This window comes from Pteronotus mesoamericanus, unplaced genomic scaffold, assembly GCF_021234165.1.
Source record: "Pteronotus mesoamericanus isolate MK-2021 breed Mesoamerican mustached bat unplaced genomic scaffold, CSHL_Meso_final contig_557, whole genome shotgun sequence".
Taxonomy (NCBI): Eukaryota; Metazoa; Chordata; class Mammalia; order Chiroptera; family Mormoopidae; genus Pteronotus; species Pteronotus mesoamericanus.
In genome coordinates, this window is record NW_026555200.1 from 1,446,456 (window position 1) to 1,462,398 (window position 15,943).

The 15,943-nt window shown below is 51.3% G+C and overlaps 1 protein-coding gene across 1 annotated transcript; it reads right to left on the reverse strand.

Moving 5' to 3' along the window:
- Positions 1–1,481: 1,481 nt before the first annotated feature.
- On the reverse strand, positions 1,482–14,594 carry NECAP2 (NECAP endocytosis associated 2). Its single transcript, XM_054579681.1, has 8 exons — positions 14,441–14,594; positions 11,949–12,049; positions 9,308–9,412; positions 9,142–9,223; positions 8,056–8,164; positions 5,714–5,891; positions 2,693–2,777; positions 1,482–1,868 (listed from the first exon to the last, which is right to left on the reverse strand). The coding sequence occupies exons 1-8, from the start codon at positions 14,530–14,532 to the stop codon at positions 1,820–1,822; spliced, it is 801 nt and encodes a 266-aa protein (XP_054435656.1). The 5' UTR covers positions 14,533–14,594; the 3' UTR covers positions 1,482–1,819.
- Positions 14,595–15,943: the final 1,349 nt, after the last annotated feature.

Genomic DNA, 15,943 nt, shown 5'->3' on the forward strand with positions numbered 1-15,943 from the left:
AACCTACTTGTCCTGACCAGCATTGCTCAGTTGGTTGGGCGCCATACCACAAAGTGAAAGGTTACAGGTTCGATTCCTGGTCAGGGCTCATGCCTGGGTTGCGAGTCGGGGTGTGTACAAGCAGCACCCAATTGGTTTCTCTCTCACATTGATGTTTCTCTCCCTCCTTTTCCCTCCCTTCCCTTCTCTCTAAAATAAAATAGAATCTTAAAAGAAAAAAAAAAAGTACTGAAAAAATACAATAAAAAAAACTATTAAAAACTACCTCCTTGTTACATTAACGTTCAGGTGCAAGTATGTGGCCCTTTTTATTTTTTGGCCTCTGTGTGCCTGCAGGCCCTTAGTATTTACGGTGGTGCTTCCATGTGTGGGGGGAGGGGCTTGGTGGGAGGCAGGGGACCACAATGTCCCAGAATGGCAAAAAGACTGCACTCTTCTGGACGCACAGGAAAGAAGTTACCGGTTGCCTTAGGGGAACAGGGCCAAATCCTCTCATTTTGGCCAAGACTTTAAATCTGTACACGTGATCAATGGTGAGAGGCAGCTGCATGCTAGCTGTAGCATCCTGGGAGGTGCAGGGGCCGTGCCACCAAAAACATGTTTGCTTTGACGTGCACTGACAGAAGTAAAAACATTTATTTTTTTAATTTTAGAAATCTGGTCGCACAAAAAGGCAAATACTTTTGTCAGTTCATCATCTTGACCCTTCAAAAAAAAAATCTTTCAATTAAAAGGTAAAATTTTAAAAGCAATTTTAGAGATGTGCTCAGATAAAATTATTTCATATAAACCAGCAACACAGGCAACCCTGGAGTTCCGTCAGAGCTCTCGTCACATAGCCCCTAAAGGAGAAATAGCTGTCTGCAAACAAGGCACTTCAGAAACCACCGAGAACACCCCAGTCCACCAGCAACTGCACGCGAGGCTTGCACACACACACAGCTGCCGGTGGACAGGAAGGCCGAACCCCCACCTCCAAAGGACAGCTTCCACTTTCCTGCCCCAGCGCTGTTCCACCTGGCTTCCGGCGCCTGCCTCGGCACGCACTGCCCACCTGGCCTGGAAGATGAGGAAACCAGGCCACCTGGCGGAGATGAACACTGTTTCCCGGAGCTCCCAGCCACGCCTGCAGCCGACAGTGCCAGGGCTTTCAGAGGCCTTGGCGGGGTGGGGGGTGGGGGGCGCTCGTGCAGGAATGGTCCCCTTTGCAAAGATAACAAATTAGTGCAGGTCAGCATGAGCAAAGCAAATATTAAAAATTTCAGAAAGCTGGTTAACGCTCCCAATTTTACTCTGATTGTCCGTTCAAGCTGCAGCCTATCAGCCTGCGAGGGACCAGGAAGGAAGCCCTCCTCCGAAAGTGCCTTGACGACGCAGTTGCAGCCAGTGGGAGTGCAGAGCCCCCCTCGCGAACAGTGATCCCGGGACACCTGCAATCCCTGAGGAGGGCGGACCGGGATCCAGGCAGCACACTCAACCCCTTCTTTTGCTTTGGAGGGCCTGTGTTTATTTCGGGTCATGGTGATGGAAGAAGCAGTCTCAGAGTCTCTTTCACGTCAAGAGGACGGACAGGGACAGGGATCCCGGAGCTTTTCTCCTCCTGTGTTCTGGTTGCGAACTTGAGTCCTGGGGGAACATGTGACATGGTGCCAACTGACTGCCTACCATTCCCAGTCTTTGAAGAGAGTCAAGCAAGGAGGAGAGGAGAGAGTCATGCTCCGAAGAGAGGCTGGCCAGGGAGTGCTTCGTCCTCCTGCCTTTGGCCCAGATGAGGCAGATCCTTCCAGAAGTTGTATGAAAATAAAGAGTTGGGCTCAGGTCAGAACTGGACCCAGCCTGTGCCTGGCTGGGTCTGGCTGGCAGTCGCCCTGCAAAGGGGGAGAGAGGGATGGGAGAGTTCAGATGTTTGAAAGTTACAAAGCGGATGCAAGGTGGATTCACTCTGGAGAGGAGGAGTTCTCCAAGAAGTCGGCCCCTGAGTATTCTAGAGCAGACATCAGCAAACTATAGCTTAGAGACCAAATCTAACCCCCCTTACTTTATAAAGTTCTATTGGTACACAGCCATACCCTTCTCCTTTACATACAGTCTGTGGCTACCCTTGAGCCAGGAGAGGAGAACTGAGTAGTTGGGACAGAGACCATATGGCCTGCAAAGTCTAAACTGTTAGCTCTCTGGTCCTTCATAGAAAATGTGTGCTGACCTGTCTTAGAGCCTGTCCACATAAACAGTGGTGTGGCAGGACTTTAGCATCTTTTCACCCGGACGCCAGGTAAAGGCTTCACATTTTATGGGGTCAGAGAAGACAAGACACCTGGCCTCAGAGGTCCCATGAGAACGAGCCAAGGCTAGAACCCAGGCCGACTCTCCGCTCCATGTTCTGGGGTAGCTGGGGGCAGGAGGGTGGAGAAGGAGGCACTGGGGACAAGCCAAAGCACTTGTGCGGTGGTTTACAGACCAGGAAGGGCTGCACCAGCTGACTCCAGGCCACCTAGCAGTGGAGCGCAACAGCAAGTCTTCACGGACAGAAGCGTGCCACCCAAGCAAGTGCTCTGCCCTCTGGCTGGCCTGAAAATATCCAAATCAGAGCGACTGCCCGAAACAGCAGAAGGGAGGCATTTGGAGCAATCCCAGGTTTTCAGAGAAAACAGCACCGGCCCAAGTCCCACCACAGAGAATGGGAGCTTCTCACCCTGTGGATTTTGCGAAGTCTCCCCAGATGTCAGCGGTAGCAGTAGCGGCGGGCTTGGGCTGTGGCCAGGACACAGTGGCACCTCCTAGGGATGTCCCCAAGTCCGGTGGATAGGAAGAGAAGTGAGAAAGACAGGAGTCAGAGATCTTTTGGTCGTCTTGGTGACCCTGAAATCAGTCTCGTAATTCCAGGTGGCTGAGAAAGACACACGTGGAGATGTGCTTTTGGGCAACAACACACCAAGCCACCATATTTCTACCACCTTCTCATGAGCCCTTGAGGGCTCCTGGAGAAATGCAGAGCCACATTCAGGGCAGAGGAAGGCAGTGAGGGCGGGTCACACATCCTCTACCATGCATACCCGAGGCTAGCCCTGTTTGTCACCGTTTATGGTGAAAATCTGCTTAAAATTAACCATCTCTGCCCTGGCTTTTTGAATAGAAAATGCCCACTCGAACTGCAGTCATCTTCATATAAAGCCCTCAGTCCAGTCTGGATTAAACAGCTAAGAAAATCGTGTGTCCAACGTGCCAAGTCCTGGGAGCCAAACTGGTTAGGGGCCGGGGAGAGCCATCCAGAAACGGCACCACAGAGGCTGGTACCTGCGCACCTTCCACCCCAAGCTGGCGTGGCGCGAGGGGCCTCAGTGCCCACTCAGGTGCTTTCCTGGCACCTCCCCCGGTGCTGCCAACCGCCTGTCCCTTCTGAAGTCCCACTGTCCCTGTGGCTGCCATCCTCTGCCTTCCCACCAATTTGCTACTTCTGATCTGCTCTGGGCTAAGAGACCAGATACAACCCAGGCCCTCAGTGGTTCTGCCGCTCACCAAGTGCGTAGTGTCCACTATCGCAGTGGAGCCTCAGCACAGTCCCCAGGGGGAGCCATGGCCCCAGCCGTGTGACCTTATGCGGGTCACTTAGCCCCTACTTTCCTCACCTCTAAAATGGAGACAAGAGCCCTGGCTGGTGTGGCTCACTGGACTGAGTGCCGGCATGCAAACCAAAAGGTCACCGGTTTAATTCCCAGTCAGGACACAGGTGTGGGTTGCAGGCCTGATCCCCAGTAGGGGCCGTGCAAGAGGCAACCAATCAATGTATCTCTCGAACACCTATGTTTCTCTCCATATCTTTCTCCTTCCCTTCCCCTCGCTCTAAAAATAAATAAAATCTAAATAAATAAATAAATAAAAGACAAGAACCAGGACTACCTCACAGGACTGAGGATTAACAGGCCCAGCACATAGTGACAAGAATGACAATATTAATCAAATGAGGGCTAACAAATGTGAGCACTTACAGTGTTCATAGGGCTCTCCATGGACTATCTGATCCCTACAAGGGACCTATATTGCAGCTATCATTACTACCCCATCCTACAGATGAGAAAGCTAAGGCACAGAGAAGTGGCAATTCTCTGAATATCATACTAGGTAAGCTAGGATTTGAACTTAGCCAGTCTGGTTCTAGAACATATATACAGGTGGGCAAAGGTAGGTTAACAATACATACTAATATGATAATCAATAAATAATTATAAATTATATTTGCATACTCACAACTATAAACCTACTTTTGAACGGTTTGTTTATTTATCATTGCATTATCACTTATTATTAACCTCCTGTTGCGCACCCCTGTAGTAGGGGCTCAGTAAATGCCAGCTAGTCATGACTCTCATTGATCCAACATCATTAGTTGGAGACATGCTAACTGCCTGTCTTTCACATTAGCACGTAATGTGAAAGCAGTATCCCCAGGGCTTAAAATGCTACCTGGCACACAGCAGGCTCTCCATTATTTGTTGAAAATGCACCGGCAGTGAGGGAAGGCCTAAGACAGTGGTGCTCAGACATTAGTGAGTATAAAAGTAACCTGAAGAAAAGAGATTCCTGGCCCTGCCCCAAGCGATGCCCAGGCAAGCGGTCCCATGACCTCACTGAGAACCAAGGCTGAAAGATTCCTGGGGCAGGTGCCGGGGCTCACTGCCAGCCAGCCCCGCTCCTGGGTTGGGGCTCCCCACAGCGATGGAGTTAAAAGCCTGACTCCATCCATAGCGGGGCCAGTGTCCACAAGCCTCAAATGAAAAGAAAGCAGGCTTCCTGTCTGCTTGGGTCTTGTCCCCAAGAAGCCGGTGAGCACTGTGTGAAGGAAGGGGGCTGGTCACAACTGCCCAGCCTGGGGTGGGGGTCAGGGGCACCAAGCTGGGCTGGGAACGCACAGTGGGAAGGTCGAGGGTTGGGGCTGGCACCCCAGCTCTACCAGAGGCCAGCACTCAATACTGGCTTCTGGAATTCCGGGGTCTCCAGGCGGCATCCCCGACATCCTGGCACAAGCAGCGTACAGCTTGCTGGGGTGTTGCCCCTCAGCTCCTCAGCACCCCCATGGCCTGATGGAGGGGCGGCTCCAAACTCGATCTCCCATTTTCTTTCTCACCACTCACCTTGGCGTTCTTACACCTGCCATCTCCCTCAGCACACCAGGTGTTTAAGAGTTTGAGCCCTATTTAGCTCTTCTCTCTGTGTCAAGTCCCAAGTGTCCCCTGCCCCGACCTCCTTCCCTCAGGGCCCCAGTTCAATGCCACCTCTTTCATGATGCCTCCCCCGATCACGATGGCTGGTAGTGAGTCTGGCGCCCAGTCTCTGTGCCTGTGACTCCTGTCTCCTACTAGATATGAGTGCCCTGGGAGCATAGACTACATGTCCATCACCTGCTCTTTAACACCCACTGAGCAGCCTCTGAGAACCAGGAACCCAAGGGATGACTTCACAGGAACGAATGAGTTGAAGCCGCTGCCCATCAGGAGAGGAGAGACACCTTCAAGGGCTGAGTGGTGGGTGTCAGGGCGACAGAGGAACCCTTTACCCACTGCGGCAGGATCAGCTTCATGATGCTCACCTCCCAGTGGCTCGCATAGAGCTACCAAATGACAGATCAATGAGTGAAGGAGGGAAAGCCATGAGCCCCAGCTGCTGGCAGGAAGAGGAACCCACACGGCAGCAAGTACAGCCACCCTCAAGCACTCACCTGAACTGGGAGCAACTTCCGGCTGGACGAGGGACCCTCCTACAGACAGGTGATCCCCAGGGGGAGGGACCAGGGCAGGGGCTTTCCCGCCTGGAGGAGGGGGAAGCAGGCTCAGTCCTCCTGTGCTGGCAGGCCGGGCGCGGGGAGTCCCGGCTGCTCCTTCCTTCTTCTTCATGTTCTAAAGAGAGGAGAGGAGTGTGGACCAGTCAGCTCTGCTCACACTCCACTGCTATCAGAAACCCACAAGGTGACCCCCAGGCTCCAAACGTGTATACAGCCAAGATGGTCAATGTCTGTCTAGCATTTTCATTGTTAAGAGATGTATTCGATGCCTTACAATTCTAATGCTATCAAAAACACGTGTAATCTTAAAACCCAGCGCCCAAATGCATTAATCATTAGAGCAATGCAAATCAAACCTATTATGAAACACCATTACGTACCCGCCAGGATAGCTAAAACATAGAACACCAAGTGCTGACACGGGTATGGAGTGACCGGAACGCTCGTACAACTGCTGGTGGAAGCGTCGGTTGGGTAAACTCCTTCAATGAACCGATGGCCCTGCAATCCCCCTCCCGAATAGAGACCCCACAGAAATGCATAGATCTGTGCACCAAAAGACGTGCTCGAACATTCTCAGCAGCACTGCTTATAACAGCCCCAAACTGGAAACTACCCAAATGTCCACCATCAGTGAAACAGGCAAATCGCTGACACATTCTCACAATGGAGGACGCCACCACAATGAGAATGAACCAACTACAGGCCACGGCGTGGAGGCTCTCACCACTATTACATCAGTAAAAGAAAGAAGTCATACACAACAAAGTGTACAAAGTGTATGATTTAATTAATAAAAGTTGAAAACGAAATCTAAGGTATTCAGTCAGGACACTGGTGGCCCATGAGGTGGCAGTTACCGGAAGAGAGAAGAGGGGCTTCCAGGGGGCTGATACCTGCTTCTTGAGCTGGGGGCTAGTCTATGAGGGTAAATTCGGTTTTTACAAATTCACTGAGTTCTGCATTCATAATCTGTGCACTTTTCTGCATGTGTACCATACTTTTAAAAAAACATTTAAAAAAAGAGTCCTGAGCACCGAGCATGAGCCAGAAAGCAGCACCAGTTACAAAGATGAAGACGACCTGTATCCCTACTTGTAAGGAAGGCAACAGCTTACTCAAACGCTAAGGCCACAGCCCCAAGTCAAAAGCCCTCAAGAGCTCAGGGTGAGCCCAGGTGGGCCGGCTGTTCCTAGCTTGAGGACCCTGGGCAGGTCCCGTAGCCTCATCAAGCCTCAATTTCCTCGCCTGGAGAAGGGGAAAACATTTAATTTGTATGAGAAAGTGCCTGAAAAACACTACCTGGCACACAGCTGTTCAGTAAATGTTAGTTTCCTCCCAGCAAGAGAAAGAATCACATCCCAACCAGTCCACTGGATTTGACCTGCATTTTCTCTTAAGGGCTAGTTGGCCAACTTCAAGGTCCCAAATCATCACTAGCACAAAGCAGAAAAGAGGAGAAAGAGATAGTAAGTACAGAGGAAGAGCATTATTTTAGGGTTACAAAGTGTCTTCAAAATCAAATCCATTTGGTCCTTGGTTTCCCCAAATCAGTCCAACTCCACCCTTGTAGTAGATCAAGGACAAGTCTTGGCAACCTGGCCACTCCAACCTCTTTCTCTTCTCAACAGGAGCTAAAGAGGAAAAGCCAAATGCAGGGCAGCTCAGGACAAAGACACAGGGAGCCAGGACAAGCAGCAGCAGAAGGTGCCCATGACTCCCCATGCCCATCTTGATGCCTTCCTGCCCAAAGCACCCCCAAAGCTCCCGTACTCGAGGTGCAAGGCCAAAGACGCAGCTTGCAATGTGCGCGCTGATCCCCACTACAATAGCCAGGACAAAATCGCCAGCTCTGGCAAGAAGTGACTGTTTCTTCTCAACTCAGAGGCTATGCACATGCTTGAGCCACCCTTTGACCTTTCCTCCCTTCTTTACAGGTTGCTTCTTCCAGGAAGCCTTCCTTTGTTTACCTAAATCTGAGCTATGTGCCTTCCCTGTAGGAACTAATGGCACTGAGGATGTCCCTAGGTCAGATGACCTCTCCTGCCATATTGTAATCATATCTTGACTCGCCCATCTCCGCTCAACTCTGAGAGGACAGCAGAGCCGTCTAATTCACCCCCCATGTAGCACCTGGAACAAAGCAGCTGCTCAGTAAACATCTGCTGAACTGATGAAACTGAACTGTGAGAAAGAGCAACGGGCTGTGCTGGGCCTGGTGCAGTGGCCCAAGTATCATCTGATCGTGGCCAATGCCACCAAGCAAGGGTGGGACTCACCGCAATGTTGAGCTTGATGGTCTGGCCCTCCTTGAAGCCTAGGTCTAGTTTGGGGCCTTGGTCTGGGTTCTGGGCTTGTTTTGCAAACTCACACTGCTGCTTCACCCACCTGGGGAGGAGACGACAAAGCTGAGGAAGAGACCGGCCACCCCACAGTCACATTCACTTCACTGCCACCTGCCACCGGCCAAGGACGAGGCTTTTTGCTGCAGCAGGTGGTGGAGGAGTGCAGGCCTGGGAGTTAGGCCTGAATTCAAATCCTGCCTATGACACCTAAGTAGCTGCCTGCATATCAGTTTCTGCATCAGCAAAATGGGTTGACAAGTCTCTGTCTTAAAGCCTGCTATGGCAATTCAATGGGATCACTGATGTAGAGGGTCCTAATGCTGGTCTTCAGTAAATCTGAGAACCTGGCCCTCTACTCCCAAGCATTTGGCAGAAGAACTAAGATAAAGACTCCTCCCCACCCCACGGCTCTAAAGGGAGATGATAGAACAAGGCAGATGCTAGGAAGGGGAGGGCAATGCAAGGTCCTCCACCTTCCATGAAACAGCCATCCAGGGCAGGGACACCAGCACAGGGAAGAGCCTGAGGCCTCCACGGGAGCAGCTACACGGTCCCCACTTGCTGGAGGCCAGAGGTGGAGCCCTGCAGATGGCGGGAAGGAGTCTTTCCCGCCCCGCCTTTCAGCTTCAGGAAGGTCCACCAGGGCATCTACTGGGTGGCCTGGGAATCCAAGCACCATTTTTTATATCAGAGGAAGAGGCCCAGAAAAGCCACAGGAGTCTGACAAGGACTCTGGCTGCTCAGGGGCCTGGTAAGGGAAGAAATGTGACTCCTCAAAGTCTGGGCCAGCTGACTGGGGTGGCAGAGATGGGCCTCAGGAAAAGGAGATCGCTTCAAAGCAGGGATGAGGCCTGGCAGAATGCAGAGAAGCCGGCCTGTCCCAAAGAGGAGTGAGTTTTCCAGGGGCTCTGCTGGGAGAAAAGCCACACGCACCACCGCCTAGGTATCCTAACCTGGGAAATCATTCTGTCCAGGGAAAAGAGGGAAGGGGGCATGAGCACGTGTCCTGTAGCCACTCACTTGAAATGGTCCTGCAATGCAACATTGAAGTCAAAGGCATCACCTCGGTCCACAAAGCCAATTCCAATAAATGCCCGTCGTCCTAGAAGAAAACTCTTGATCAGTCCCACTTTCCTGGGGCAGAGAAACCCTTCTCACGCGGAGGAAGCACAGGGGCCTCACGTACCATTTCCGTCTTCGATGCGGATAACGAAGTACCTGCTGGAATCCGTCACACTCTCCACGGCCAGGCCAGGAAACTGATCCACTGGGGCCTGAGCGAAGAGCTCACCTGAAGCACAAGGCAGAGTCAAAGTGCAACCCTGAGCCCACTCCAGCCTGACGTTTCTATCGCCCTGCTGGGGCCTGTTTCCTGTGAGGCACACGGGCAAACCTTACTCTGGGGTTCAAAAGAAATCCGTTCAGGCTGAAGGGGAGACACAGGAATGTAACCAACAGTGGGTTTAAGTCAGAGGTGGGTTAGCTTTAATATTTTTCACCTAACTGCGAAACACTTTAAAATCAAATTACACATAAAATAAATGACTTTAAAATCAAATTACACATAAAATAAATGATTTCTGGCTTCTCTTAAAATGAAAAGCTGTGCCCTGACCAGCGGGGTTCAGTGAGTTGAGCGTTTTCCCACAAAGTGAAAGGTCACTGACTTGATTCCTGGTCAGGGCATGAGCCTGGGTTGCAGGCCAGGTCCCCAGTAGGGGGCGTGAGAGAGGCAACCGACTGATGTACCTCTCTCACACACGGATGTTTCTCTCCCTCTCTTTCTCCTTTCCCCTCTCTCAAAAAACACAATCAAATCTTAAAAGAAATCAAAAGCTGTAACCATGCTGGGCCCCCATTCCCACAGGAGGATGGTGGGCGGGTGCTGCTGGCCGCTCACCCCATCCGCCTCACCCTTTTGCACGGCCGGCCTGCACTCTAGGAGCCCTGCAGCCGGCGGGCCTGGTCCAGGTGGATCACACCTGCAGAAAAGACCTGGTGTCTGAGGCAGGAATGCCAAGGAGCCGGTGAACACAGTGGGAAGGTACGACAAAGTTTTAGCACCCACAGCAGAATCTGAAGCAGCTGATTTAACCTCAGAGACAGAGCAAGAGGGATTGGTTTCAAAAGTGCGCCCCTGTGAAATGCAGCCCCTTGCCAACGACGGCTCTCCGGGGTGCAGCGCGCACACCTTTTGTGAGCATTGATGGCTGGCATCATTTCCCCACGTGCTGATCTTTGTTGGTGCTTTAAATATCTAACCAAATATTTTCCAGTGAACCCTGTGATATAGAGGTGACTGCAGTCAAAGCTGAGCTGCGTCACAATCAATAAGCCTAGAGTCCACACCTTTTTGTTAACTTCTGTCCTAGTTTGGTAGCTCTGCCCTGGGTAACTTCAACCTGGAGCAGTGGTTCTCCATCAGGGATGATTTTACTCCCCATCCCCGAAGGGGACATCTGGCAATATCTGGAGACGTTTTTGGTTGTCACAACTTGGGGGATTGGGGGTGGGGAGGAACTACTGGTATCTAGTACACAGAGGCCAGGGATGTTGCTAAATATCTTAAACTTGACTTAAATTTGACAGCCCACAACACTCACCTGGCCCCAAATGTCACTAGTGCTGAGGCTGAGAATCCTTGGCCTAGAGTGACTGAAAAGTGAGAGTCAAACATGACCAAGTGGGCACGACCCCAAGCTAAGAGTATCGCGGGCGAGGCTCTGCCCTGAGCAGTAGCTGCTACATTAGGGGGTCACCTTACAGTCAGTTCCCAAGGTCCCCAGAGAACAGGCATTGCCATTCCCTTGTGACACCACCTGGGACATCCCAGCCAATCTCACAGCCAGAGTTCCCTGGCCTACCCACGGCCGCTGTCTCTTCGAACTCCTCTGCAGACAACGCTCACTCTGCCAAGCCCATGCTCCTGAACAAAGCAATGCTGTGGGTCACCTTGCAGTTCACAAAGCAACTGGAAGGGTTTCCAACAACCTGGTGAGGCAGGAACTACTGTGATCCCCATTTCAACAGAAAGGAGGCCAAGGCGCCAGAGGTCATGTGACTTGCCCAAGGCCCCACAGTGCAGACACAAATGACGCAGTCCTGAGACTTCATCTGCCTATGAATCTTTGCACCTTGTTCCAGCCCACAAAGGAAAATCTCTACATATTAGAAAAATAGGTGGCCGGATGCCGAGGCACCTGACCAAACAGGCATGGTGCCAAATCCCTGCTCTGGGGGCCGGGCTATTCCAGGCCGTGCTATCCCCCACAGACGACCCAGAGGCACTGGGGGCACAGGATTTCCAGAGAGTTGCCCCAAAAGCGGCATCTACCAGCTCCCGCAACACCAGCCAGCTTGGCTGTCCTCTCACCACAGGATGAGCTAAGGAGACAGTTTCAGCTTTCAGTTAATGGGCGTGGTCCGTCTGGGGAGTTACCATTTAGTCAATAAACAGAATCCCTGAGAAGGAGAGCTCAGCAGCAGAGGGCTGCACCTTCACCCAGCCTGTCTCAAGGCAACCTCCGAGGCTTCCCACTTGGGGACCACCTGTAGGTCTCCTCTCCTTGGGCTCCAAAAGTAGTATTTTCTTAAGCACCCCCAAAAAGAATCGGTGCTTGGCAGGAAATACTCCTTTTAGGACCTGTGGACAGCGGTTACTACAACTAAAGGCGGGGAACTGGAGAAGGCTTCAAGGCACACTCGGTCTTCGACTTCCAGGACAGGTTCCCATGACCCCAGGGTGACGCAGCCAAGCCAGGGCTGCCTCTCCCTTCGCAGCGGGAAGCATGGCACCCCAGCCCCACGCAGGCCTCCCTTGCCTTTACCTGAGGTCCTGTCCTCCAGCTTGATGTAGGCCACCTGCCCTTTTGCAGTGATCCGCAGCCGGCCACTCCATGATGGCTGGTCCAGCTGCCACTCTGCAGCCCTAAGGGGACAAGAACCATTGAGTCTCTGCCAGAAGCTCCAGCTCCAATTACTCTAATGCTGGAGTAATTGCTGGAGGTGGGGTTGGGGAAGGCATACAGGCTGCTTGCTTGTTCTAGACCAGGCGGTGGCGAACTTTCCCTGAAAAGTGCCACACAACCTCTGTCACTACTACTCACTTTCACAGTTGTCACAGTGAGATTAGTCATACACGGTACGTGAGTGAATTGGTGCTTTAAGGATTATAACCAAATGCTCTGGGCATGGCTGTGTTTCAGGAAAACTTTGTAAGCACAGAAACCTGAATTTCATATAATTTTCACATTATGAAATAGTCTTCTTTAAAAAAATTCCCCATGCCATTTAAAAATGTAAAAACCATTCTTAGCCTGTGAGCCATACAAAAAAGCAGTGGGTCAGAGTTTGCTGGCGCCAGTTTTAGATTATAAAGACCTTCTCTGAAGTAGGACTTCCAGTTTTCTTTCTGTAGAGGGAGTGGCTCCTGGGGCCTAAGACATTGCTAAGCAGCAGTGATCAGTGTGACCATTTGGGACCGGAGACTATCTTGGAGAAAAAGCAGAGAGGGGAGCGGTCATTAGTAAAGGAAAGGAGAGCAAGAGGAAAATGAATGGGTGTTTAAGAAACACATTCTCACCCTCGCTGGTGTGGCTCAGTGGACTGAGTGCCAGCCTGCAAACCAAAGGGTCACTGGTTCGATCTCCAGTCAAGGGCCCATGCCTGGGTCGCCAGCCAGGTCCCCAGTAGGGGGCACATAAGAGGCAACCACACACTGGTGTTTCTCTCCCTCTCTTTCTCCCTTCCCCTCTCTCTAAAAATAAATAAAATCTTTAAAAAAGAAAGAAACATACGCTCAAAGGCAGACTAGGCAGAAAGAAACCCAGGAAAGTACGGACCTATCGCAACGGCCTTTCTTGGCTCTTAACAGAGGCAGTTAAGTTCACATTCTAGTACTAAGAAGCAGCTCAGTAAAATCCCGAAAGAGCAAGAACCTTGGGTGTTTCCATGAGGCTTTCCTTGGAAGTCCCTCAGCATATGCCAGGACTCGGAGAGACAACATAACTGTTGACACAGGTTGTTTGGAAGGCCACACAAAGGCAGACTCTCAATTCACAAGTCAGCAGACTCCGTTTCAGTTCCTCTTATTGGGGCAACAGGCCTTAGATTCAGGCTAAACAGAGCTCTCAAGTTGAAGGTCAACGGCTGACAGTTTCCTCTATACCAAACTGGCCAGCCCTGACACTTGGCATCCTCACTTTCCGGGAGTTCAAGAGGGGCCAAACCTATCCTACTGAAGGGGATGGGGGTCGAGGACCATCCTGGTTTGGTGGCCCATCTCCAGTTTGATGATAGAAAGCAAATGTGGTTTTGTTGTTATTATTGTTGCTTTCATACTATTTTAAAATTATGTCATGGATGTAGCAAGCATTCAATAAAATATTTGTTCACTACAGAATCAGCTACGAGCCCCTGTTAACACAACTGGAAATTAACAAGAAGTCAGATGGCGACACTTCCATCGTTCCTGTGGTGCGGGCCAATCCTGTGTTCTGTATTTCCAAATAACTTGAACAAACAGGGCTTTCAAGAGCCACCTCGCCCCCCCACCCGCACCCTCCCCACTCCCCTCGCCCATCTGTGGCACAAAATAGCCACAGGACAGGTTGTCTCGATAAGATACTTCTTTTTTAAAAAATATTTTTCATCTTTTGATAGGTAATACATACACGTTAACACAATACAAACGGTACAAATCCCCCATCCCATTCCCCTCCTGTGCGGGGGGGCAGTTCCCTTCCAGATACTAGTCTACAAGCCTATGTGTGTTTATTCATCTCAGGGACTTTTCACCAGCGGAATGCCGACGATTCCTCCCAACTGCCATAAACTGTGATAAGATAAGAAGTTCACAAAAGGAAGCTGGAGAGGGAGGGGTCCCTGGGCTTCCGCCATCAGCTTAAAGCTCCTGCCTGGAGCTCCCTTCCTTCCCCTCTGGGATTTCCGCCTGTGAGAGGCCTCCTCCCCCTTAAAGTTTTTCAAGGATCCCTTCAAGGCTACCAGTTAGCTTTGAAAGGAAAATGTCTGGGACAGTCCTACTCCCGACCACTTTTAGGGTACCTGGAAGCCCACCTGGCGCCCGAGCGCAAGGCGGGCTTTAATACTTCCCCCGCCACTGGGAGCCCGGTGCTTCCAACGGGGATAGCCGAAAGTCTGGACTCCTTTCCCTGCTCTGGCCACGAGCCAGGAGGCACCGCAGCATTACCTGCCCTCTCGCCCCTAAACTGGCGCGCTGTCCTCAGTTCCCAGAGTGGGCGTGTCGGGCGGCGGGGAAGGGGTTAAGTCGGGGTTCCCCTGGCCGGGAACGGGCGGTCACCTGTAGCCACGGTTGGTAGCCCTCGGCGGTATGCGGTAGACGTGGACCTCCGGCTTGACACAGAGCACCGACTCGTACTCGCCCTCCTCCATCTCGATGTCCACAGCCCACCAAACTTCCGGCTCCTTCCCAGTCCAGGGACGGAAGCGGCGCGACTCTATGACCCGGGTCAGGCTAGAGCGGCAGCTCGCGAGCCTCCACGCCTCTCGGCTCAGCGCGTCCTCTGCTGAGAGCCCTAGCTCCAGACGTACGGCGGTCAGACGCAAGGATCCACTTGGTGAGAATCAGGGTTGTCTGGGGACTTTCCCCTCCCACAGGCTTCATGGGTTGCAGAGAAACCGTCAGTACAGACTCCACCGTTGTCTCGTTGCGGATCATCCTTACCGCTTCGACACTTACATCTGGGGCCCAGGTAGCTGAGAGTCATAGCTGTAGCGACTTACACAGCTCACCCTGAAGACGCTCTATTTCAGCCTGTGCCACGCCCTTCTCCTGACTGTAAGACTCGATTGAGGCGTCTCCTCCCAGAGAAATCCTTACGTGACCCACTATGCTCAGTGGGAGGCCCCTACCCGGCCACTCTTATCCGAACCCACCATGTGCCCAAGGCCTCCTGTGACTCAGTGAAGAGCTGTATTCAAAGAAGCAAAATTTAGTAACATGAAGTGGGAAACTGAGTAAAGAAACCCCATTTAAAATGGAGTCACGAGACCAGAAGAAGCAGCTCTCATGAACTACCTTGCCACCTCAATTATGCACCCCAGCAAGAAGAAACTACCTTGCATTCCCAACAAGGGTCTCTACTACCCTAGAAGGAGGAAGATTTTCTCGCCCAGCAGCAAGCCCAGCCAATGGGAACCCTTGCAATTCAGCCAATGAGAACCATCACCAACCACAACTTTCACTTTCCTCCAAGCACTTTCCTTCAAAGTACCCCTTCTCAACTTCCTCTTTCTGTGGACTGGACTAGTTTTTTGCTGTAGCGGTGCTTGTGCTGAATAATTTTTTCTTTTTTGCGCTGGTAAAAATAACTGGCTGTTTTTTATTTTTAAGGTCGTCCTATGTAATTTAAAAAGAATCCCAGTCTTCACTTGGATTTCTCACAGAATGTTACAGGGGATGAAAGGTCTAACCACAATCAGATTTTTAAAATCCATTCTCCTCCTCTATCATTCTCTCATTCATTTCATAAATATTTATTGAGTTCTTACAATGTGCCAGGTCCCATGAGGGCACGGTGGATCCCAAATCTCTGATTCACTGAATACTCCCAAACTTTCTCCACCCCCTTCTATCCTCTCCTCTCTCTCTATTTTGTTACCCAACAGTAGTTGGGGTTCTGCTGCCCTTCGGTGCCCTCTAGGAAAAAACTGCAGAGGAAAAGGTTTGCTGATAAAGGAAAGGAGTCTTTATTCAAAAGTGGTTACTTAACCCTGGCTGGATGGCTCAGTGGATTGAGTGCTGGCCTACAAACCAAGGGGTTGCTGGTTTGATTCTCACACA

What these genes read in the sequence shown, in the direction of transcription:
- NECAP2 (XM_054579681.1), bottom strand. Translation starts at nt 14,532, where the DNA reads ATGGAGGAGGGCGAGTACGAGTCGGTGCTCTGTGTCAAGCCGGAGGTC. An exon ending in GCTACCAACCGTGGCTACAG is followed by an intron (nt 12,050 to 14,440) that starts GTGACCGCCCGT and finishes TTGTCCCCTTAG; the next exon opens with GGCTGCAGAGTGGCAGCTGG. An exon ending in GCATTGCAGGACCATTTCAA is followed by an intron (nt 8,165 to 9,141) that starts GTGAGTGGCTAC and finishes TCTCCTCCCCAG; the next exon opens with GTGGGTGAAGCAGCAGTGTG.